The following is a 24963-nucleotide window of genomic DNA, read 5'->3' as shown; positions in this document are numbered from 1 at the left end:
AAAAAAAGAAAAACATCATTATTTCTATTATATACCACAAGCTTGCAGCTTATTGGCTTCTCCGAAACATTTACATTACGATAACGGTTTTCAACGGACCATGAGAGACTGGGACACCCACAACAGCTTTTCAATCATCACCAGGCTATTGATGTAGTGATTCAATCCTTGCTCAAGAGATGAGCATTGCGATAACATTCAACACTATCGATAAGGATCTCCTCAAGCCTCCTGCATTCCCATCCCAACATCTTTAATTTCTCTGAAGTCACCAGGGTACCTTCATCTCCCTCAACAAAACTGCCATCAAAATATTCAAGATCAAAGAACTTACTAAAGACGACTAGTTGGTAATTCCAAAAAGCATTTTGCACTGGGCTTTGGCAACACCGTTTCCGCCCCCGAAAAAAGTTATTAGTTGCTAATGAAGGCTTACGTTTTAGGGTAATTATAGTTGGGATAGATGCTCTTAAGCATGTCCACCAGGTCACGAAATTTTATCATGTGGGAGGTACAAATGTAGCGTCCGGATGCTTCTGGTTTCCCATATACCAGAAGCAGTGCATCAACCACATCTCTGACATCCACAAAGTTGTGTCGTTTGTTCTCCACAGACTCACGAGCTCCTGCAAAAAATTATAGAAAAAAAGTGAACAGCAAAACCCAGTATCTAAACAAACGGCATGCTTAAGCACTTTGTCAGTCATTCCTTGAGTAGATAATTAGTATCTAGCCTGAAACCGGTTGTTGAAGTCATGGAAAATAGAAGCAAAGACTGATGCAGGTGGCAAGATCACAGAGGACCAGCAGGAACAGAGAAGACCAATGTTCCTAGTTCTTTTCTTTTTCTTTTTTTTTGAATTAAAATACCTAGTTTTTTTATACTTTTCTAACTGAAGCTTGCCATTGTAATGAATGGAGACTGGCAAGTGCTAATTGAATTTATCCTTCTCTCTTCATTTTTTCGTATGCATTTCCTTCGTTTTTCTAGAACATGCTCAGAAAGATAGCATACAAAGAGGAAGAGATCCATTGAACAGGGGAGTTTATCTATGAATAACCCATAATAATTTAAATTAGTTCTTTTCTGACCCATGTCAATCAATAAACCAAAATGAGATTTTTGGTGAAAACAGATGAAATAATTGCATAGCAATCTAAGATTTAACAGCCATAAAGGCATGTAGGCAAAAGTAGAGTTGGGCAAGAAGAACTAACTATGTCAAGCATCATTATAATTTTATCAATGTAACTGAAAAGAAAATGGCTCTTGGTTCATGTTTTGAACTCATCAGAGAACACATTGAATGAAAAAAATTTAAGACTACAAGGTTAAGGGAATGAAAATTAGTTCCCGGTTGTACAAAAGTTGAGAGTTCAGCAAGCATCAAACTCTTTGGATTGCCATGCACCAGATGGAATCAAACCAAGTTGATGTTTTAAGCAATAGCAGAATGGTAAGAGAACATGTTTGATGAAAGGTATAAGAAACAGCGGGTGTTGAAGATTTGTCCTTTGACAAGCTCTTAAAAAAACAAATGCATAATGTTAATGTCAGTATATGACATAAGCTTCACTACCAATGCATGGTACGAATATCAGAGGATCGATAAGGCCCGCTTGTTCTTGGTTTATCATGGCATCAATATATGGTATTCTTTCAGATATATGCAACAAAATGAGACAGTAGTGAAATGGAAAAACAGACCTTTCAAAAGATTGATGAGAAACAAGCTGGTAGAATTCACAGTGGGTTGCAGCAATGGTCCAATAACGAAAGATGGGCAGACAGTTACAACATCAAGTCCATGTTTCTCTGCATATTCCAGTGCCTCACGTTCTGCCAGCGTCTTGGAAAGGCAATACCAGTTCTGGCAACATTATCAAATGGAGACTATACTTAGCTTTGGGGAGCCAACAGACAATACTTTGATATACCTTGTAAGACAACTAAAGTACTTCCATCAAATAGTTAAACAATTCAAAGGAATTTAAGTTCTACCATATAAAGTGAATGGAAGCTGATATATAAGCAAAATATGTGGTCAGATTTACTTCATACCTTCCTGCGTGATGCAGTCCTGCCATCTAGCAGGCATGTTGAGTATACAACATATGAATCTTGCAATTCATTTACCCAGAAGATTAGATAAATACAACTTAAATTCATAGGCAGACTTTTAAAATTGTCTTAGAGAGCTAATGTGCAAGAAAGTTGCCTTACAGCTATGTGTGTGAGAATGTACTAAGTCAAAGCATGATAAAAAGGTGATGGTGATATACCCTGTCAATGCTCCATCAAGTACAAAAATAACAACTAACCATCACATGCCGCACTTTGTTTCTAAAAAACTACTTGTCTGCTTTATTGAGCCATAAGTACTTCCACAACAATGAACAGGCTTCTACTTCAAAAGCTCCATATGGTAGCGCATGACACACTGTTAATTCCATTGCAGTCAAAACAGCTCCTAGTTCCTTTGCTGCTCTTCCTGAGCCATATCACGTCAAGACTTAAGTTTTGGAGCTATATAGGGGTTAAAAGTTAGAAACTTTGGAGAAATCTGAAGTTTAAGCCCAAAGAAATTAACTAAGTTTAAATGAAGGAAGCCTTTAAACTTTGTGATAGATCTTTTGCTTAGGCATGCATTAAACATCAGTTAAGTACTCATGATTAGTTTTTATATACAAATAATGTATAAGTTGAAGGACCTAAAAACCCCTTCATTTTTTTGGTGTTTGCTAGTTTTAGTCATCTCACTATCCCACGTCCAAAGCGCCTACTGTCTATAGGTATGTATGTGTGCTTGCATTAATAAGCATTTGTTGAATTGACCCATATGAAGACATTTTGAAGGTTCACTTGAAGCATCTTAGGAATGAAGCTTATGAAATATTTAAATGCTCCATACTATGTACCAGTCTAGGACTTTGAAGTGAGTGAGAATTGCATGTGAAGTTTTAAGGTTCTATAGTTTTTCTATACTCTCAAACCATGAGTTCTTCACAAGCTAATTACAAATTTAACTGCATAAAAACAAGCATCCTTAATCCACCTTTCACTGCAAAGGCAAAGAGGGGGGAAACATCTTTAACCAACTCATTTTTTTTTTCTCTTAAATCTACTGATACATTAGTCAATTGCTATCTTTCAAGTTCATAACATAACCGGTAGCACGCTTCATACATCTGAAGCACCCAATTTTCTGCTGTAATAACGAACATGCTCTGATATTTGCTACTGCATATGTCATAATTGGTGAGGATACTTATTATGCTATTGTGTAATACATAAAAGAAAGCCATCCACCTTCTCATGATGGAAAACTTATATTTCATATACCAAACTATGCATATGGACTCAGTGTACTACGTATTATACTAGGATTGGCTCCCTCTTGCAATAAGAATAAAGTACGCCAGATAAGAAAATAAACATAAGAAACTTCCTGCTAAAATCATTCCAATCTAAGAATCAAATCAACTTCATCTAGAGATTCTAGCCATGTCAGACTATAACCTGAAAGATACAAATTTTCAAGGAATATTGCCACTTAAGGTTGACTCCATGTTGAGGTCCATCCTCACACATAACAAAATAGAAAGGGATTAGGAATCTTGTAGTAGACTTAGACGGATGCTTGCTTGGTCTTTTCCCTTCATTTATTCCTCATTAGAAAAAGGAGCCACTTCGATGCCTCTGATTGCAACTTAACATAGTCTTTTGCACCTAGAAAGGTAGCTAGCTATTTCATCTTATGTGTTAGCAGGAATCTATATCATCTTACATCCCAACAGAATTTAAATGGACTTCAAAATCAAAAATAAAACAAAGAAAATATGCAATAACCAGAAAGCCAACAAATTGATAAAAAATGAAGAGATCTGTTCATAATAACCAATGCGATTCAAGCATACAACAGTAAGCTACTGATATCACTAAACGAGCTTGCAATAAAGCGCAATTTATGTGACTCCAAGTTCCTGATGATATAGCATTGTGCATATGTTTTATTTCAATGACCTCTGTTGTCCTGCAGTACTCAGTATCTGACCAGCAACTCTCATCCTTCACTTTGTCCTTAGGCCAATTTGGAATCATCATGACAGCAGAAACCGATGACACCACAACCACTCGTTTAACTTTTGCCTCACAGCATGCCTTGAGCACATTTAGAGTGCCTGTTACAGCTGGAGCAATTAGTTCTACCTGCAAAGTAGTAACATTTGCATTACATGGAGGGGAAAAAAAAAATGCATACTTCATGCCCAGTTCTTTCCTGATTGATGGCATAGGAAAGCCAAACATATGAAAAGGTCTAAATATAATCACTGCCTTCCACTTACAGCTGCATCTATATACCATGGAAGACAGCCGATTAGAAGAGATCACAATCTATAGAAAACATAATCCTATTCATTTAACATTTCTATACCCTTAAACCTTTTCCATTTAGTTGTAAGCCTTGATGAGTAAGCAAGTCATAGAAGTGCACCAACATTGTCTTATTGTCACATGAACAAAAAACAGGTACATGATATCCAACACTTATACAACATTGGCCATGATCATGATAAATATAAGATTACTCACAATATGCTCACAAGCATTTCGTATCTAATTATGTCAAAGCATCCTGAAAGATACAGGGCTGCTTGGGAATCTTGCCTCTGGGTTGGGCACTTTGATTGCAGGAACAGGACTAGCAACGTGGAATACTCCTTCACATCCAGCAATAGCTGATGCTACAGCATTGTAGTCGAGCAAATCTGCCTTAAAGAGTTGCAAGTTTTCAGAGGCATTCTCCAACTTCTTCAAATGAGCATTCTTTTCATCACCTGATGCCAATTTTAGCAGGTTTCAGAACATGTTATGAATCAGATTAAACGAGATAAGATGCAAAAATTGGTCCATGCATTCAACACTACAGAGCTAAGAATAAAGATTCAATTTTCCAGCCACTGAAAAATCACGAACCAAAAGATAAGTTTCTACGTGCAGTAAGATCCCTAAGATCTGAAAGCCACGGGTCTTAAAGAGGACCTTTCTAAGGTTAAGTTCTACTTCAAGAAAACAACAAAATAGTCAAGAAACCAGCTCTATTAAACAAAACAATCATCGATGAACTCACGTGCAAGCATGAACGCAATCTGATCCAAGACCTTCACTTGGCCTTTCGCTTCCAAATAGATGCAGCGAATGATATGGCCAATTCGGAAATTTCTCATGTCTGTTAAAAATTGGTCTCAAATCCTTGTATGCTCGCGCTGATATACTAATAAAGGTCTAAATAACTTGGACCGTCAGATTACCTAAAGTTCCGATATAGGTTCATGCATTCAAAACTATAGAGCTAACAATAAAGATTCACTCTTCCAGCCACGGGGAAAACACGAACCAGAGATAAGTTTCTACGTGCAGTGAGATCCCTAAGAGCCAAAAGCCACGGGCTTATAGAGGATCTTTCTAAGGTTAAGTTCTAATTCACGTAAACAACAAAATAGTCAAGAAACCAGCTCTATTAAACGAAACAATCATCAATGAACTCTGATGCAAGCATTAACACAATCGCATCCAAGACCTTAACTTTGGCCTTTAGCTTCCAAATAGATGCAGCGAATGATATGGCCAATTCAGAAATTTCGCATGTCCGTTAACAATTGGTCTCAAGTCCTTGCATACTAGCGTGAATATACCAATAAAAGCCTAAATAACTTGGACTGAAAGATTACCCAAATTTCCGATTAGGTTGAAAAGGTTTGATTTTGCCAAAAAAAAAAAATCCAGGATTCTTTATTGGATCAAGTAAAACACAAAAAAGACTTCGGTGCAAAAGACGCCAAAGTTCGATCTTTGTACAGGATGATACAGAAAGGCATACATCTGTGGTACCGCAGTACCAACAGCAGTCCAATTAGGGAAGAAGAAAGAACCCACCAAAAATTCCCTTTAGCTCTACCGTTTCAATGGATTCCAAAAACAACAAAACGACATTCGACAAAACCACAGAAAAGAATAAGAAGAGCCAAGAAAAGCAGCACCAAAGGCCGCGAAGATGGAAGAAAGCGGGGAAAGCAGTACAAAGAAGGGGAAAGGGGGCAGTACTTGGATCTCTAACGGTCCCATGGACCATGAAGCCCTTGTTGAGAAGTGCCTTCACCAGCCACGAGGCTATGAACCCTCCCGCCCCGGTCACGCATACCCTCCTCTTCTCTCCAAGCTTCTCCATTCCTCTGTTCCGCTATCTCTCTCCCACAAGAGAAGAATTTATTATTACTGACGCCGCGGTCGCCTCTGGTTCTCTCTGGCGTAGTTTCATAGCGGTGAGGGAAAGCGCCAACCGGGGATCGGGAGACCCAAGAGGACGACATCAAGAATCCCCATGCTCTCCTGACGCAACGGCTTCGGCCAAGCTACTATCATATTATATTAGCAGGAAAGCGCCATGAACCCTCCAATATATTATATTATCATATTTTTATATATAAGCAAGATGTAATCCCAGCAAATGTCAATGCTTTCTTTTAGCACGTGGATAAAAGAATTAATAATATTATTGATATAATTTTTTATTATGAATAATAAACAACGTTAATGCTTTTGTTATAAATATTAATATAAATGTCAATGCTTTTGTTATGACATGAGGGAAAGCGCCAACCGGGGATCGGGAGACCCAAGAGGACGACATCAAGAATCCCCATGCTCTCCTGACGCAACGGCTTAGGCCAAGCTACTATCATATTATATTAGCAGGAAAGCGCCATGAACCCTCCAATATATTATATTATCATATTATTATACATAAGCAAGCTGGAATCCCAGTAAATGCCAATACTTTCTTTTAGCACGTGGATAAAAGAATTAATAATATTATTGATATAATTTTTTATTATAAATAATAAACAACGTTAGGATTTTTTTAAAATAATAATTTAAAAAAAATCTAAAAATACGGTGGCTTAAAAACTATTTATCAAACTACCGTTGGAGGGCCACGTGGGATAAATTCACGGGTTCAACTCACGAATTCGCTGTCCACGTGAAAAATTTATGGGTTGAACCCATGAATTCTATGATCCACATGGGCCTCATGCACAAACCTTGAGGCTCCACATGGTCTGAGTGCATGAAAATTAAAGTTTGAATTCGTGCATTGAAGATATGAATTCAGCTTAATTCGTGCCTTCAACTCACGAATTCAAATTTTTTTTTAAATCATAATCTGGGTCACGTTCTCCATCGGTCCTCTCATCAGTCCCCACCTTTCTGGCCCCTCCGACAGTGTTACTCCCCTCTCCTCCAACAACGATTTCGCCTCGAATCGTGCCCGTCAGACCCCCCTCCCCCGCCCCCCGTGCTCCCCTCCCCTCCGACAACGGTGGCTCTCCTTAGCCCGTCCCCCCTCCACAGTCCCCCCTGCCCGCTTATGTCATCACCCTCGGATCGCGCTCGCCTGACCCCCCTCCCCCGCCCCCTTCGATAAAGGTGGCCCTCCTCGAACCCCGTCCCCCCTCCACGATCCCCCCCCGCATGCCACCCCCCTCCACAGTTCCCCCCCGGCTACCATTGTCCTCACCCTCTGATCGCACCGCCCAGACCCCCTCTCCCACCATCGGCTGCCCCCGCATGCCACCCCCTCCACGGTTCACCCCCCCGTATGCCACCCCCCTCCATGGTTCCCCCCCGGCTATCGTTGTCCTCACCCTCTATCGCACCGCCCAGACCCCCTCTCCCCCCATCGGCTGCCGGTCCGATCATCGATGTCCATCATCCGGATAAATTTTTTTATATCATTATCTAATTTTTTGAATTGTTATAAGTGAAAAAATAAAATTAATAATTATAATTTTTTTAAGTATGTAAAATTTTATAATATTATAATTTTTGAATTATTATAAGTGAAAAAAATAAAATTAATAATTATATTTTTTTAAGTATGTAAAATTTTATAATATTATAATTTTTTGAATTGTTATAAGTGAAAAAAATAAAATTAATAATTATAATTTTTTTAAGTATGTAAAATTTTATAATATTATAATTTTTTGAATTTTATAAGTGAAAAAAATAAAATTAATAATTATAAAAAAATTTTAAGTATGTAAAATTTTATAATATTATAATTTTTTGAATTGTTATAAGTGAAAAAAATAAAATTAATAATTATAAAATTTTTTTAAGTATGTAAAATTTTATAATATTATAATTTTTTGAATTATTATAAGTGAAAAAAATAAAATTAATAATTATAAAATTTTTTTAAGTATGTAAAATTTTATAATATTATAATTTTTTGAATTGTTATAAGCAAAAAAAATAAAATTAATAATTATATTTTTTTTAAATATATAAAATTTTATAATATTATAAAAAATTATTGAGTCACATAATTTGTTTAAGTGAATTATTATTCAAAAAATTTATTTTAATTGCTAACTTTGAGCTATGTAGTTTATTTTATTTTGCATTTAATTGGTGATTTTATGTAGAGCATGCTAAAATTATTGTATTTGTTATGTATGTAGTGATGGAAGGAAATATTACGGCCTTATGCTACATAAATGGTTCTATAATTTATGGACAAATGATATTGAATACGTTGGTCATCCTTAAAGGACAATTAGAATTAAATCTAAAATTTAATTTGAGGAGTTAGAAAATAAATCATACATAATTTTTTATATAGACAAAAGCAAGAATAGACTCATGATAATATATAAATATCCATAAGTCATATAGTCGATATTATTAAAATATGAATCTGTTTTGATTAATGAAGATGAAGATATTGAAGTAATTTTTTCAACAGTTAGTTCGCATCCATGTTTATCGAGTGCAGAGTTGTATCTAGAAGTGCAGCCTATTGAAGCTGAACAGCATGAATATGAAGTAGCCGATAGAGATATAAGAACAACTCAGGGCATTGAACAGATCAGTCCATCTAGAACAACTTAGGGCACTGAACAGATCAGTCCATCTAGAACAACTCAGGGCACTGACCATGTACCAGGGACTCAAAGTTCTAGATATGCAAAGGATTAATTCTCTATAGTAGATTCTGATGTGGCATGTGTCACTATCAGAGAATCATCAATTTATACACCTGCTGATGATATGGTGCATATAGATAATCGACTATTTGAGAAAGATGACATACGAAGTGGAGATGAGATGGACTTCCATCCTCAACAAGCTAGTACTTCTACTAATATAGAGTGCGGATCTGTGGAAGAGCACCCAAAGTTGGGGGTATTTGAAGCTTCTTTTGGAATATTTAGATCAATTGATTGGACAACAGCTAATGTATCAACGTCTTTTAGATTGAATGCATGGTGTACCAGCTGAAAAAGAGGTGCTAAATTATCGAAAGAACTTCATTTTGCAGATAAGACAGAACTGTAAATTGCAGTAAAATAGTATCATATTGAGAGGCATTATGAATTTAGAGTTGTTGAGTCGGAGCCAAAGCTTTGGATGGTAAAATACAAAAATAGAGAGTCAGGATGCAATTGGATGCTCCGAGTTGTTAAGCAATACGATTACTTTGAAATCACAAGGTATATCGGTCCACATACATGTGTTTCAGTTATGCTTTCTAAGGATCATTCTGGTCTTGATTCGAACTTTATTCTCAATAAAATTTGGATGTTGTAAAAAAAATACCCACAATTTTTATTACTGGCATCGGTGCAATTATTAAAAATAGATTTAACTATACAGCCAGTTATAGAAAATTATGGGAGGCAAAGCAAAAAGTAATGGTATTGACATATGGAGACTGGGATAAATCTTATGGCCTATTGCCAAAATGGTTGCATGCTGTACAAGAATTTAATCCCGGCTCTTGGGTGAAGTTCATTAGTACTTCCATCGGTTATCCTCCATTGGCTGCATTTGATCGTACTTTTTAGGCATTTGCACCATCAATTGAAGGCTTCAAATACTGCAGACCAGTTATCAGTATCGATGCTATATTTATGTATGAAAAATATCGAGAGAAGCTGATGATTGCAATAGCTGTTGATAGGAACAACCAAATTTTTTCACTTGCCTTTGCTATAGTAGACGAGGAGTCTACTGATACATGAGACTGATTCTTGACTTGTCTTAGATATTGTATTATATCACATCGTGGTATATGTCTTATTTCAGATCGGCATTCAGGTATATTGTCGGCTTTACAAAGGCTGGCACCCTCCAGATGCACATCATGTTTATTGTTTGCACCACATAGCGAGTAACTTCAATATCAGTTTCGAGACTTTAGATTCAGAGATTTGGTGAAAATAATCAGAATGCAAATACAACTTAGAAAGTTCAATAAATGTATGATGAAGATTGAAAAAGTGAATTCGGAAGCTATTCAATGATTGAATCAAATTCTCATGGAGAAATGGTCTCATGCACAGGATAGTGGTCGAAGATTTAGAATGATAACCACTAACTTATCTGAATGTTTTAATGGTGTACTGAAAAATACACGCTTTTTGCCGATAACTTCATTGGTGCGACTGATATTTTTTCGACTTGTATCATATTTTGATAGTCGATGTGTCCAGACAGATGAAGCATTAACTAGAGGTAAAAGATTTGTTCCATTTACTATAACTTGTGTGATTGCCAATCAATCAAAAGCAATATCTCATAATGTTACAAAGTTCGATAGAGCAAGTGGAGTATTTCAAGTCCAAACAGCATTCTATGGGCCATATAACAATAAAGACAACAATACTCAGGTGATGGTAGATTTTAGTGGAATCAATACGTTTAAGTTGTTATGTATTACAAATAAAAAATAGTTTTTCGATCTAATAAGCTAATATATTGACAGATAGTACAGTTATCTGAGTGTACATGTATGTGTCAGAAATGACAGTGTTATCATTTACCATGTTCTCATGTGATGGTTACCTGTGCACATGTGTAAATTAATTTTTGACGATATGTTGATCAGTGTTACACACTAAGGGAGTATCATCGTAGTTAAGCCATCAATTTCAATCCATCCAGCATGCAGATTATTGGGCGCAATAAACAAGTGACATCACCATTATACCACTGCAAGAATGATTGTGACAAAAGGGAAGGCCACAATCTTCTAGATTGAGGAATGAAATAGATTGGATAGAAGTCGGAACAGAACTAGGTGCTGAAATTGTGGCAAAGTTGGACATAGCAGATGGACATATCCGAGAACCAGAGAATGAATATTTTTACTCCGACTTGTATTATTATCAGAAAAAAAACTTTATATTATTATCAGTTGTAATGTGGTACTACTTTTATTCTGACTTGTTTCAAATATATGTTTTTTTGATGGAGTATCAAATATGTGTTTATTTGATTTAGTAATAATTTTTTTTTTACAAATATCTTCTATAGTATTATGTACATGGAGCCGGACCGGTAGATCAGACAGTGTTATATGCTCAGGTATCTCATTGATCTTCCATCATTTGGGATGGACAGATATGTATTTAAATTAGATATGTTTAAAGACTCAGAGATTTGAGTTAACTTCTTTTCATATTTACAGGAGCATTCTTTTTCTCGATGTCGATGGTGAGAGCTAGCCTTTACTCGCTCAATCCCATTGGATATACGGATAGTTTCACTTTTACAGCAGACGAATTTTTACGGGCTTAGCCGTGTGAGATTAATCTGCTAGATTGACATTTGATCATCGTGTTCATAGAGCGGTGGCATCCAGAAACTTGTACATTTCATCTGCCACCTGGTGAGTGCACTATCACTCTAGAAGATGTCAACATTCAATTGAGTTTATCAGTTGACGGTCTTCCAGTGATAGGTAGCACACGTCAGGACTGGCGTCATGTATGCTTTGATTTGCTAGGTGTTGTCCCACCTGCTGATAAACTCAAGGGTTCCTGATTGAATCTTGCATGGTTGGAATAACAGTTTTTCGAGCTACCACTAGATGCAGACCTGATAACCACACAGCGTTATGCTAGGACATATATTTTGCAATTGATGGGTGGATATTTATATGCAGATAAATCAAATAATATGATGCATATAATATTTTTACCACTACTTGCCGATTTTGATGCTGCAGGACACTACAGCTGGGGTAGTGCGGGCTTAGCATGATTGTATAGAGAGCTTTGTAGGGCAAGTAGGATAGATGCATATGATATTGTGGAACCTTTGATTTTACTCCAGGTGTGGGCCTGGGATAGGTTTCCATCTATATCTCCTCGTCGGTTACTTCAGCCTCCTATAGATCTCATTATGGATTTGGCAGGTGGAGATGTATTACCAGCTGATCCTCTAGTCATGAGGTATGTAATTGTATGTGCCATTATAATCTTCAAACTTATATGTTTTTGTATTTGAAGTACACTTGTATGTACCATTATAATTTCATTATGTAGGTGGAGAGATGCTTTTGGGGTGATGGAGGTTTTTACCCATATTTTACTAAGTTATCGGCATCATCTTGTTCGTCTTGGATTTGAGCAAGTATAAATATAACTGATTTACATTATTTGAAAAATCTCTTGGATAAACATAATTGATTTACTTATATTTAATCCTGTGGATGAAAAGATTGTATGACAGTCATATACTCCTTTGGTCCTAGTAGGTCTACCAGATTATCGTTTTAGTAGACAGCATATATGGCGGTGTCGGGTGACACTTCTGTGCTTTTTTATCATCGAGTGGCCTATCTGGATAGAGTGATGCGTTAGTTCAGATTATGATAGACTATTTTGGAGATTTGTGATACAGATTTTAGACTTCATCATATCGATCTTCGAGGGAGCATCGATCATGACTGGAAAAGAATTTATCAGCAGTGGGTTGCACTCTAGCAGAGTCGGTAGAATTATATTGTAGAAGATCTAGCAATTGACAGTATGATAGACTATTATGATGACTACATAGAGTAGTATCGTCGCATTACATGTCGATTCATTTGTCGTGGTGGAGCGATGATTGACTATCTGGTAAGGTTTTATATTTTATTTTTAATTTTTTATGATTGACACAGGTTTATTTGCCTATTGCTCATCCTTTGTTTGTGTCAGAGTGACAGTCTGATGAGGATTCATTGTTTGGCTCGTCTAGACTAGTTAGCCACATTCGGACAGCTCATCCAGGATATTTGTACTTCAAGCCTCCACGCCATCCGACAGCATGCTTGTATCTCCACCGATATCCATGATCATGGCTATGGCACTGCAGAGTCCACTTCTTCACCTTTCATGCATCCCTCATCATCAGGAGCACCTGCATTGCATAGAGGAGGTACCAGATGATATTGTTCATCATCATTTTCGATCTCGGATCTTCCATCATTCAGTTCATATATGCCCTTATCTGTGTATATGCATGATGATATGACCCAATTTCAATCCACAGAGGAGACTGCAGCACATTTTGAGTATGCAGCGGTCGAGTATGAAGGACCAAGTGAGGGTCCGATGGAGTACGTACCGAGTCGCATGAGGGTCTAACTTAGGGTTCGGACAAGCATCATATCGAGGAGCACGTCGGTCCGACTGAGGGTCCGGATGAGTATCATACTGAAGGACCGAGTGAGGCTCCACCTATGGATCATCGAGTGCAACCTGTAAGAAAGAAGTGAAGACCGTCTTGTGGTACATGATGTATATATTTTTATATTTTTTCATGTATGTAGGATGTATGGATATGTTTTTTCTTGTTCCTGACTTTGTACGGTAGCTTCAACAACAAAACTTACATCGAAGTAATGAAAATCTTTTATTAGATTAAAATTCTACATCAATGAGTGCATTAGATTTTTAAACTGCATGTCATTTTACTCAGATCACCAATTTACAACCAACAAGCCTGGACAGTCTGTTCAACTTTATATGAAAATCAAAGTGCAGAATGTAGCAGAAGAGGCACAAATTGAAAAGGTTAAAAAGTAAAAAGTCTAATTCAATGCAACAAATAAAAAAAATTATGGCCCTAATAATTTAAAAAAAAATTAAAAAAATTTAAAAAATTGAACTGACCCTGTAGTTGATCGGCTCCTTCTATGGGTCGACCACAGTGGCACATTTTGAGTGCACAATGGTCGACCAGACTGGCCGACCTGGGTTGACCGATCAGCTCGATCTATAGTGAAAGATCAGTTTCCTCAGACGATCGATCGATTTCCTAAAGAGATATGGTCTCTTGGTCGATCGGCCTAAGGTTCCGGGCTCGACCGGTCAGCTCGGTGGGCCGCGGTCGATCGAAATTCTTAGGCGGTCGATCGATTTGGCACGGCTTGCATGCCACAGTGATCAACCGACCTGAGGTTCTGAACTCAATCGGTCAGCTCGATGGGCCTTGATCGATCAATTTTCTCAGGCGGTCGACCGTCCTAACCTATGGGAAATGGTCTCTTGATCGATCGACTTAGGGTTCTAAGCTCGATCGATCGGCTCGGTGGGTCACGATCGATCAAAATTCTCAAGCGATCGATCGGTTTGGCACGGCTTGCGTGCCACATTGGTCGACTGACCTGAGGTTTCGGGCTCAATAGATTAGCTTGGTGGGGCTCGATCGACTAGTTTTCTTAAGCAATCGACCGCCCTGACTAATGGAAAGTGGTCTCTTGATCGACCGGCTTAGGGTTTCGAGCTCGATCGGTCGGCTATATGGGCTGCGGTTGATCGAAATTCTCAGGCGGTCGATCAGTTTGGCACGGCTTGCATGCCACGATGGTCGATCAGCCTGAGGTTTCGGGCTCAACCGATCAGCTCGATGGGCCTCGATTGACCAGCTTCGTCAGGTGGTCGACTGTCCTGACCAATTTTTAATATATTTTTTAATTTATAAAATTTTTTACTCAATTTTTTTATATTTATTTATTGAATTCTAATTATTGATTAATCACTTTGTTGTTAAAATCATATCTTAAATTTCATATAATTTTGATCAGATTACAAGATTTTTCATCTAAAATGACAGCAATAAAAAAAAGGTACATATGCTTATATCAAACCGAAGTATATTTATCTAAAAATAAATAAAAAAGAAGATAGATCTTCATGTGGAGCCTTACATACTGCTACTAATCGCTGAAGTTTAATTATCCGGAGCAGGGTCCTGTGATGGTGGAGAAAATTGACGATAAAAATACTGTACAAACTGATCAAATTGTCCAAATCCCTCGTCTAATTGGGCATTCATCTGTGCAAATCCCTCATCCAGCCGAGAATCCATATGTGCAAATCTCTCACTAACAAATATCTCCAATACATCTATGCGAGCAGGTAATGCATGCTGATCGAATGACTGCTGATCGAACTGTGTAGTATGTGTAGGCTGCTCTCTATCAGTAGGCTGACCACCTCCTTTACCGCTATGTTCTTCTTCATCTACTGTAGACGTACGCATCCATACCCCATCATGAAATGTATATCCCATGCGCCTAAGAGATGCATGATTATAAATATCACTACATTTAATCTTGACAACTTCATCATCAGTCGTGATGTGGACATCAAATACCTCAAATATAACGGTCAGAATAGCTCTATATGACAAGATGGTTTTTGAACTTTGAAAACATTCATTCATATAAAACATCATTAAATAGGGCAAATTAACTCTATCACCTGAAAGCAACATTCTGAGAAGATAAACATCTAAATATGATACGTGTTTTCTACGACCTCTTCTGGATAGAAAATTAAATGTAAAAATATGATGGATTAACCTAGTTTTAAGTGGTAATAAATTTGCATCAGGTTTAGCAGTCGCACTTATATTATTGTCAAAAATAGTTCTAACACAGGAAGCATAGTCTAATATGGATGATTCCAAACAGTACTACTATTGAAAAATTTATCACCATCTAATGGAATATCCAAAGTTTGACCTAAAACTTCACAGTCAAATTCGATCAATTGTCCTTTAACATACGATGAAATAGAACAAGACTTACTATTAAAACTAAAATTACTATAAAAATAGTGAATCAGAGTAAGATATATTGGCTTGTTGAGTGTAATCATGGATAGCCAACCCATCCTTTCAAACAAAAATTTAATACAAAAATCACTAAAACTATTTAAATCGACTATTCTACTTCCTACAACTTTTCTTTCAAAAAAGTTTGATTGAAATTTTTTACTACACTCACTATTTAGAAAAAATGACTCTTCATACCTACAAGATGGTTGCTTTCCTTTCTCTACTCGAGCCCTCTTTTCTTTCGACAAACTCCATTTTTTTTTGAAGCCATAATCGATTTTAAGGCGGAGGATCATATTAGAATTTATGGATAAAATACAAGCAAGAAAATTTCTAAAAATCTCAATAAGGAGTAAGGAGGGTGGGTGGCGATTTAAAGAGAATGAAATCATGGGTTTAACCCATAAATTAATTCAACGGCAGAAAATTTTAAATAAATTCGTGGGTTAAACCCACGAATGCAAGAATTCATCGGTTCAACCACGAATTCGTCCAACGATAGGCCAAATTTCAAATAAATTCGTGGGTTGAGCCCATAAATTCAAGAATTCGTGGGTTGAGCGTACAAATTTCTGAATTCGTAGGTTCAATCCACGAATTCATTAATAAAATTTTAATGAATTCGTGGGTTGAACTCACGAATTCATCGGTTGAACTCACGAATTCAAGAATTCGTGGGTTCAACCCACAATTTTTTTCAAATTTCAACAAAAAAATTGTATGGAGGGAATTTTGTGGGTTGGAGGCATGAATTCATTTGGTTAATTTGTGGCTCCAATCCATGAATTTAAATTTCAAAATTCATGCATCCCAGTCAGGTGGATCAAAAAATTTGTGAATTCAATCCATAAATTATCCATATAGATACTAATTCGTGGGTTGAACCCACGAATTTATCCCATGTGCCCCAACTACGGTCAAGCTACTATCATATTATATTAGCAGGAATGCGCCATGAATCCTCCAATATATTATATTATCGTATTATTATATATAAGTAAGAAGGAATCCCAGCAAATGTCAATGCTTTCTTTTAGCACGTGGATAAAGGAATTAATAATATTATTAATATATTTTTTTATTATAAATAATAAACAACGTTAATACTTTTGTTATAAATATTAATATAGTTTTTTATTTTAAATAGTAAGTAGGGTTTTTTTTAATAAAAAAAATTAAATAATTTTTTGTATACCATCTGATATCTGAATTAAATAGTTTTTTTGTATTATGTTACGTCTTTTGGTTTATAAATTTTCTAATATAGTTAGCAAGAACAACTGATTTCAAGGTATAAAGCTGAATTCAGCAAAAAAATCATAAATAAACTAAAATTTGCACACAATGAATTTTTCCAATTGCTTTGAAATAGATCTACATGATCTATCCAATTAGAAAAACTTGACATTTATTAACAAAATTGTCTGAAATCCTTTGCATGCCATATGATTGCAGACATCACGTCACATTATAAAGAGATTTTTAAGGGCTAGATAAAAGTAATGACTAATTATAAGAAAGAATTTTGCGCAAAACTCGTCATCAAATTTGCATCTTAATGTGTAATAATTTTCTACCCAAAAAAAAAAGTGTAATAATTGAAAGGTTTAAATGGTATTCCTTGTCGGGGGGTCTTTCCGGTCTTGAGTCATATTTTTAGTTCCTGTCTTCACCTATCCCATGATGATGACCATGACCATCATCCAGACTATTTGAGATTGACCCATGCCTCCACGAGTTCGAATTCTTTCTGGTTCGCCTTCCAACTAGAGAGCCGCTCGTTGAGTTCGAGAAGGACTGGTGGAGAGTCGCTTTAAAAAAATAATTAACATCCAGTAAACAAGTCTTTAGAAGTAGTAAAATTATTTTTCTTCATTTGATGTGAAAACAGATTTGTTCCTTCTCTTTTAATTCGTCCACACACATATTCACAGACATACACATATGTACATACATGCATAGCAGCATACACATATGTGCACACGTGTATAGCAATCCAAAACAAATTTAAAAAAAAAAAAGTTAGGTGGCCGGCATTGTTATCATCCATAATTGAAAATAATCAAATATATGTTTATATATTATAGAAATCCAAAACATATAACTAAAAAACTAATGAAGTAAAGAAATTGCAAAGATCATAAATTCATAATTGTGTTTCTTAGTTGCGCCCTCTCCATTGATCATTACAATAGATTAAGGTATCATTTACACGATGAAAAAAAGAAGGAAAAAGAAACAACTCAAAACTCGTTAGTTTATAAAAGTGGCGAATAGATTGGCCTTCATGCAAATCTTGGTAGCAAAATGGTTGCTACATTTCGTCCTCCTCCAGCTCCAGCCTCGGTCCCAATATTTCTTTTGAAAATTAAAAAAGAATAGAATAGAAAATCATAGGCAGCAACTGGTTATCTTTTCCCTTTGACGGTGCAAGAACAAGCGAGCCAGCTCCGGCTTCCTCATCCGTCCCCGAAACCGGCGGCGTCGATACCGATGACATCATCTTTGCCCTCTGTCCCAGGCGGGTCCGGGTCGACGATGGCGAGCGCCTCCAGGACGGGCTGGACGACGAGGATCACCTCCCCAGCGGCCGCACAGCAGCTCACGGCCACAAAGGACGCCAGCTTCAGCCCCTCGGAGGTCATCTTCCCCGGGTCCCAGAGCGCCGAGAGCGCCAGCGTCGCCACCTGCACGCAGAGCGCCGCCACCACCACGGCGGCGAGCGCGTAGAGCCGGACGCGGAGGCGCTTGTTGATCACCACCGAGACGGCCCCCCAGCAGGCGGACACGAAGAGGGGGACGTAGACGGCGCCGAGGGCGGCGAGGAGGACGGCCCCGAAGAGTGGGTAGGTGCAGCGGGGCTCGGTGGCGACTGCGGAGAGGCGGACGCGGTAGGCGAAGCTGGGCGGGCCGAGGAGGTCGACGGGGATTCCGACGCGGCGGAGAAAGTCAGTGGGGAGGTAGAGAAAAAGGGCATGGAGAGTGAAGAAGGGAATGGCGGTGGCGAGGGCGGCGGCGAGGGCGGCGGCGAGGGCGGAGGAGGAGGACTTAGGCTGGTTGGTGGCGCGGAGGAGGAAGAGGACGGTGGCGAAGAAGCAGGGCTCGGCGAGGGCGTGGGCGGCGAAGACGTGGGCGAGGCAGAGCGGGGTGGGGTCGTAGCGGAGGGGGAGGGGCAGGGGAAGGAGGGGGCGGAGGAGGGGGAGGCGGAGGAGCTCGGCGAGGGCCCAGAGAGAGGCGAAGAGGACGAGGAGAAGGCGGACGGGCCAGAGAGAGTTGAGGCCCAGGAGGCGATTGCGCCGGCGGGAGCGGAAGGAGCGGAAGCGGAGGTGGAGGACGGCGGCGGTTGAGGCGGCGGAGAGGAGGAGGATGGCGGTGGAGAGGGCGGCGACGGTCTCATCGAGGGTTTCGATTGCTCTCATCTCATCTCATCTCCCTCCCGCCCGGACGGACGGTAACCGACGACGACGACGACGAATCTCGTCACCTTCTTTCCTTCCTCTGTTTCATCTGCTGATGAGTTTTCTCCCTCTATTTTTTTTTCTTTGTTTTTATTTGCTTCTATTTTTCGTGTGGCTGGGGATTGGGGGCCATCCTCCCTTTTTTTTTTTTTTTTTTTTTTTGGTAAAAAAAAAAAAATCCTCTTCCTTACGCAGGAAAGGTATGGTTTGGGGACGGTGAGGAGTTGGAATTGGCAAAGGGACGGGGTCCGAGAAATCCGGTGCAGGGATGGCTGTGGGGCTTCCTAATCTTCCGTTTTAGCTTGCATTTAGCCTTTTAGAATAGTTCCTATCTGTCAATTTTGGTTAATTGTATGCATAAATACATATGTATGTACGATCGACATTTGGGAAATTCTTGTCTCTGAAAACCCTCAAGCAATGTTATGCCGACATGATCTCATCATATTAACTTTGTAATGGTTTAGTAGTTACGATCAAAAAGTTTTAATAACCTGATAAAACTAGAGATGAAGAAAGCACAGGACAATTCCAAGTTTAGATGGTGTTTGGTTTCCTCTATCTAGTTCTAGATTTATCAAGTCTATTATTTAGCTATGTATTCAGCTACTTGAATTGAACATCACCGACTACTGTTCTTCAACTGGCTATTTTTTTTCTTTTCTTTCTTTTTTTTTTTTCCCCCAAAAGCTGGACTTCGTCTGTGGAGGAAAGTTTAAGCAGCACTTCGTAGAGTCGGTCCCAGCAATTGAACTGGAGCGAGGTAACATTAGATTCGGATTCCTTTGGATTAGCAAAAAAAAGGTTTATGTGGATAGTGCACGCATGTGCATCAACCTCCACTTATAAAATGGTGCGGAAAATAAAAAAATTATGATTTCTTTGGGGGATTCGCTTTGGAGACTTGCGGAATTCTCGGCTCCCTCCTACTCTAATCTGCATTTTGTGATCCTCCTTTCTTTCTCTGCAACCATAATCCTGTACTTCTTTTATATACATATCTATTCCTCTTAATAATAAAACGGGGCTGGTTTTATAACCTCCCTTTTCCACAAACAAATAAATGCAAAGTCCTAAAACTTTAATGTTCCATCCAACTTTAGGAAAGCCTTTTGTAGCTAAACTCGGCCACCCCCCCACCCTTCTCTCTCATGCATTTGGTCATGCATTGTCATGCGCTTATTAGAGTCCTCATTCCATGCCAAGTAAAGGAAACAGCAAATCATAATCAGCACTCAAGTAGTTCAACGTGGAGACTGTAGTCCATATATGGTGCACTTTTGATTCGCTACACGTTTTTTCTTACCCCTATTAGAAATGCTGAGGTTCTTCTTCTATATGTCATATGCTAGTTTAATGACAAGACCATGTCATCTGAATCCCCTAACAATGACAAGACCATGCTATGGCTACCTCCTCCTTCTAGAGTGTGAAAAATTAATTTTGATATTACAGTTTTAGCACGTAGATCAGCGGCCAGGTTTGTAATGAGAGATCATCACAATGACCAAATGCTAAGAGAAGGTGGCAAATTGTTGCCATCAACTTCAATGCTATGTATGCTGATCTTTTGGCTGTATGTAAGACATGATATTGTGTATGGTTGGATGTCGTCTATCATAAAATAGATAGCCGCATGCATTCTATTCAAATAATCTAAATACCTTTGGAATTTATAATTTTTTTTCTTTTTAATATTCTAACACAGTATAGCCATCTATTTTATGATGGATAACGTTTAACCATGCACAATACCCTGCAGTACTTTTTGAGTACCGCAAAGAGTCTATTTCCGTTTATGTAATACAGTAGCAATCTTTTAATAAATTTGGCTAGACAGTGATTCTTTAACTGTTGTTAAATGGCTTTAAAATTTTTCTATTAACAGGTGAGAGACACTCCCTGCTGAAGGACATTTTGGCATGGAAGACTAGAACTGGACAAATCTTTGTGGCATCCCATGCTTATCATGAAGCTAATTAGATGGCTGATTTTATGGCAGACCAAGCCTTCCATGGGATTTACTGTTTCTGTAGGTGCTCAGATTCCCGCAGCTCTGAATTAGATGTTGCAGGCTGATGGGTCGGGTGTTGGGTTTCTTAATTAGGTGTTGATGATCTATTATTATTCTGGGGTTGGTGTAGTGCTTTAGCTTGTTTACTCGGTTGTATATATCTTAGCAATGACTCAGTGATAGCTTAGTAGGTTTCTGTAGTGTTCTGTTCTGTACCTAAACTAGACTTTCTTTATCAAAAAAAAAAAAAAAAACTAGACTTTATACTTAAGCTTCTGGCTCCTCTTTGTAAAAATAAAAAAGATAAAAAAAGGGACATGTCATATCAAGTGTTATAAGCTAGATATATATGATCATGTCATTTTATGTAAAAACTTCTAAATACTTAATGATCTATATTCAATTGTGACTTGGTAGGACCTTAATCCGAATGGTAATTAAATTTTGTTAGGTTCTAAACGGATATTCAAATATAAATTCCAAGGTAGATTTGGTAATTTACTCAATCAACCGGAGAACTTCCCTTTTGAATTTTCAGTGTTGATGCCAAAGAATTTTATTAACCATGACTTATTTCATTCATGAATTTCTTTTCTATTTTTAAATCTCGCTTTTTTTTAAAAAAAAAACCTTTTGATAAATGGAATCATACGTACAAAATAAACTATCTTGAAAACTTGACATTGCAAATGACCTGTAAAAAAATTGTGTTACGGTGGTGATAATGTGAGTGATTTGGCTTCATCCTAGGAGTATAACTTGGCCAAGCCAACCTACAAGCCAGATGAAGGAGAATGAGCTTGGATCGTGTGTCTTGAATTAGGTAAACTCATGCACGATCTTTTAAGCCTGTCCATTAGCCCAACCCAATCCGTTTAGATCTCTCATTTATTCAATTGTGTGCGTATGCGCATGAGGTATCAGAGATAAACTTTACATTTCTTTAATAGGCCCACTTTTTCAAAATAAAAATAATTAATAATATTTGTCCTACACATGATCCATTACCACTTTGCTAGCCCAACCTTCTTTTTGTGCAAGGATTATGATACACAGCTGCTATGGACTTGATCCAATAAGCATTGGGCTGACAAATACGGATGTGGAGAAGATCTTTAGTACATTATAGACAAGGCTGGTTTCAGGTCATAAGGTTAGTTAAGCTGTTGTATAATCATCATTTTTTGGGAGTATCATATTAATCATACAACTATTCCCCCTAACTATGTTCTATGGATGTATCTAATAGACTAGTCAGCCAAGGATGGAAAAATTTCTTGTTATGCCATCATTGGCAGTTTGGTGAACTGGTATCATGCTTCTATGGCTATTCTCACAACATGAATTTTATAACCCTGGAATGCCTAAGTTTTTCACGCCTAATCGTTGCTCAATATGTTTTCCATAGAATTCGTTTAGCAATCACTGAGCATTATACTTTTTAGCAAACAGGAATCCTGCTGGTCGGTTGCATCCTGAATCTAGTTGGATTTGGTTCCATCCACTAGATCTGAAAAACATTCATCGATTGCATACAAGTATATGTGTGATTGGGTTTGGATCATTGTTCATCTCTTTTCCTCATTCCAGCCTACCTAGTGACACCTTTCATCACATCCTAGCATGCCCAGGCTAACTGAAAATGTTTACTTATAAGAGATGTCATATACTTGTTCTTTCCACCTTAGGCACAGAAATATAAGAGGAAAGAAATAGGATGTAAAGACATGATCCTATTACATTATAATAGTCGGGTATGGAACCAATTAATTATTTTCTATAATCTTGTTGGATCAAATTCAGATACCATATATCGAATTGATTTCTCCTTGCATTGAACTTGAATTTAGATACCTTTAAATCTGAAAAACTGATAACTCGAATATTGAAAGAAAAATATATACACATAGCATATATAAATATACGAACATAAAGAAAACTGACTGCATGATTTGTGTTGATTCATTTTCTTCATTTTTGGATTTACACTTTTTATGAAAAAAAAAAGGCTCTTCTTAACTCTTGCCAATTGCTATTTTAGTTTCAAACTCTCCCAACTGATATTTAGATTTTGATTATGTTTCAATCAAAATAAAAAAATAAATTTGTTTTAAAAGTGATATTATTTTTTTCAAAACCAATCATTTTCATTTCCGTATTATTCTCCTTTATGTTATCGACCCACCATAAATTATTGTGATAGGAGTCTTTTTAATTAGATGCGAAAGTTGTTGACTCTTGAATGGCTGGCCACTGATATTTTAGATGCAAGTTTGGAGCTTTGTCATTTTGATGAATTCAAATCCAAATCGAAACCCGGTTCTTCTCATCTACTTCGGATACAGATACGACGTGGATATGTTGACCCATTCACAATCCCGAACGAGAGAAGCTCATCCATAAGTTTGCTCTCGTGCGTTTTCAAAACAGTTCATCTTGATTTTTGTGGTGCTGAAACATGATTCCATGCTACCTACGTGGTATCGACATGACATTTATCTGGTCAAATGCGTGGAATTTAAGCGAGCTTGCAGAAGGCTAAGAAAGTCTTGGAAAATGACATCAATTAACTGTGCTCACGGATCTCCCCTATGATGTGCATGGATCATAAGTAGTCAAGAATTTTGTCCAAACACGTTTATCATGGCCAAACGCGAAAACGGAGAATTGTTCGATTATTGCATCCGACAACCCATGTGGAGCACTTTTTTTAGCACTCCCTACCACAGCCTCACTCTAAAATTCGTCCAAGTAACCGAGCTTTCTTCATCGGAGATGATCCATTCCATCTTCCTGGCAAATAATGCCAAGGAATAATTTCATTTGGACAAGTATAATTGGAGTTTGAAATTGCCTAATATAATCAAAATGTTCAAAATTGCCTAACTTGCTTGCACCCATGTTATAAATGACTTTGACTATAAAGCATTGGTGTTTGACATCTGAAAGCTTCATTGCCGAGGATTATTTAAATGCATAAATGATTAATAACATAATGATGGCCATGTTTAAATACATATTGTTGGTGTACTGAACCGATCTCAAGCCACGTGGTATCATCATGTGAGGTCAAAGAACTATCGATCTCGAAGCGCCAAATTACGGTGCACTAACTTGCTGATAAGCAGAACTTTTAGCCCAGATAACTGAAAAAACATGCAAGATTTTTTTTGAAAATCTATAATATATCGGTTTGGTTTATCTCGGATAATCATCACTGATAATGATTGGCAATTTGATAATCCCAAGTTCAGAGAATTTTGCTCCAAGCTTTATATCGACCATCGACTCACTTCTGTTGGACATCTACACTCAAATGGTGAGGTCGAGGTCACTAACAGAACTATTCTTCAAGGCCTCAAAATGAGGCTCACTGAAGCAAAGGGTTTGTAGACTGAAGAGCTTTACAGTGTTTTATGGGCATACAGAATCACATATCAGATTTCGATAGAAGAAACTCTTTTTAAACTTATTTATGGGGCCGAAACTGTAATTTTGATTGAGCTCGGCTTATCGTCCGATAGAGT

General features: G+C 37.7%; 2 protein-coding genes across 2 annotated transcripts; both read right to left on the bottom strand.

Annotated features, from left to right (window-relative positions):
- On the bottom strand, window positions 1-6427 carry LOC105039428 (cinnamoyl-CoA reductase 1). Its single transcript, XM_019848407.2, has 6 exons — window positions 6107-6427; window positions 4670-4839; window positions 4025-4210; window positions 1709-1871; window positions 437-626; window positions 1-300 (listed from the first exon to the last, which is right to left on the bottom strand). Exons 1-6 carry the CDS (start codon window positions 6228-6230, stop codon window positions 162-164), a joined length of 972 nt encoding a protein of 323 aa, XP_019703966.1. The 5' UTR covers window positions 6231-6427; the 3' UTR covers window positions 1-161.
- An 11996-nt stretch (window positions 6428-18423) lies between these two features.
- Window positions 18424-19383, bottom strand: LOC140856906 (uncharacterized). The gene has a single exon (XM_073255128.1). The coding sequence runs from the start codon at window positions 19381-19383 to the stop codon at window positions 18424-18426; it is 960 nt and encodes a 319-aa protein (XP_073111229.1).
- Between the last annotated feature and the right edge of the window lie 5580 nt (window positions 19384-24963).

This window comes from Elaeis guineensis, chromosome 1 (genome assembly GCF_000442705.2).
Source record: "Elaeis guineensis isolate ETL-2024a chromosome 1, EG11, whole genome shotgun sequence".
Classification (NCBI taxonomy): Eukaryota; Viridiplantae; Streptophyta; class Magnoliopsida; order Arecales; family Arecaceae; genus Elaeis; species Elaeis guineensis.
Note: the sequence above shows the minus strand (reverse complement) of the source record. Positions and strands in the feature narration are given on the sequence as shown.

Bases quoted from the DNA above. Each gene is read 5' to 3' on its own strand.
- LOC105039428 (XM_019848407.2), bottom strand. From the start codon at position 6,230: ATGGAGAAGCTTGGAGAGAAGAGGAGGGTATGCGTGACCGGGGCGGGA. The intron at 4,840-6,106 runs GTACTGCCCCCT...AATTGGCATCAG, and splicing joins TGGGACCGTTAGAGATCCAA to GTGATGAAAAGAATGCTCAT. The intron at 301-436 runs GTAAGCCTTCAT...TTTTGATGGCAG, and splicing joins AACTATAATTACCCTAAAAC to TTTTGTTGAGGGAGATGAAG.
- LOC140856906 (XM_073255128.1), bottom strand. From the start codon at position 19,383: ATGAGAGCAATCGAAACCCTCGATGAGACCGTCGCCGCCCTCTCCACC.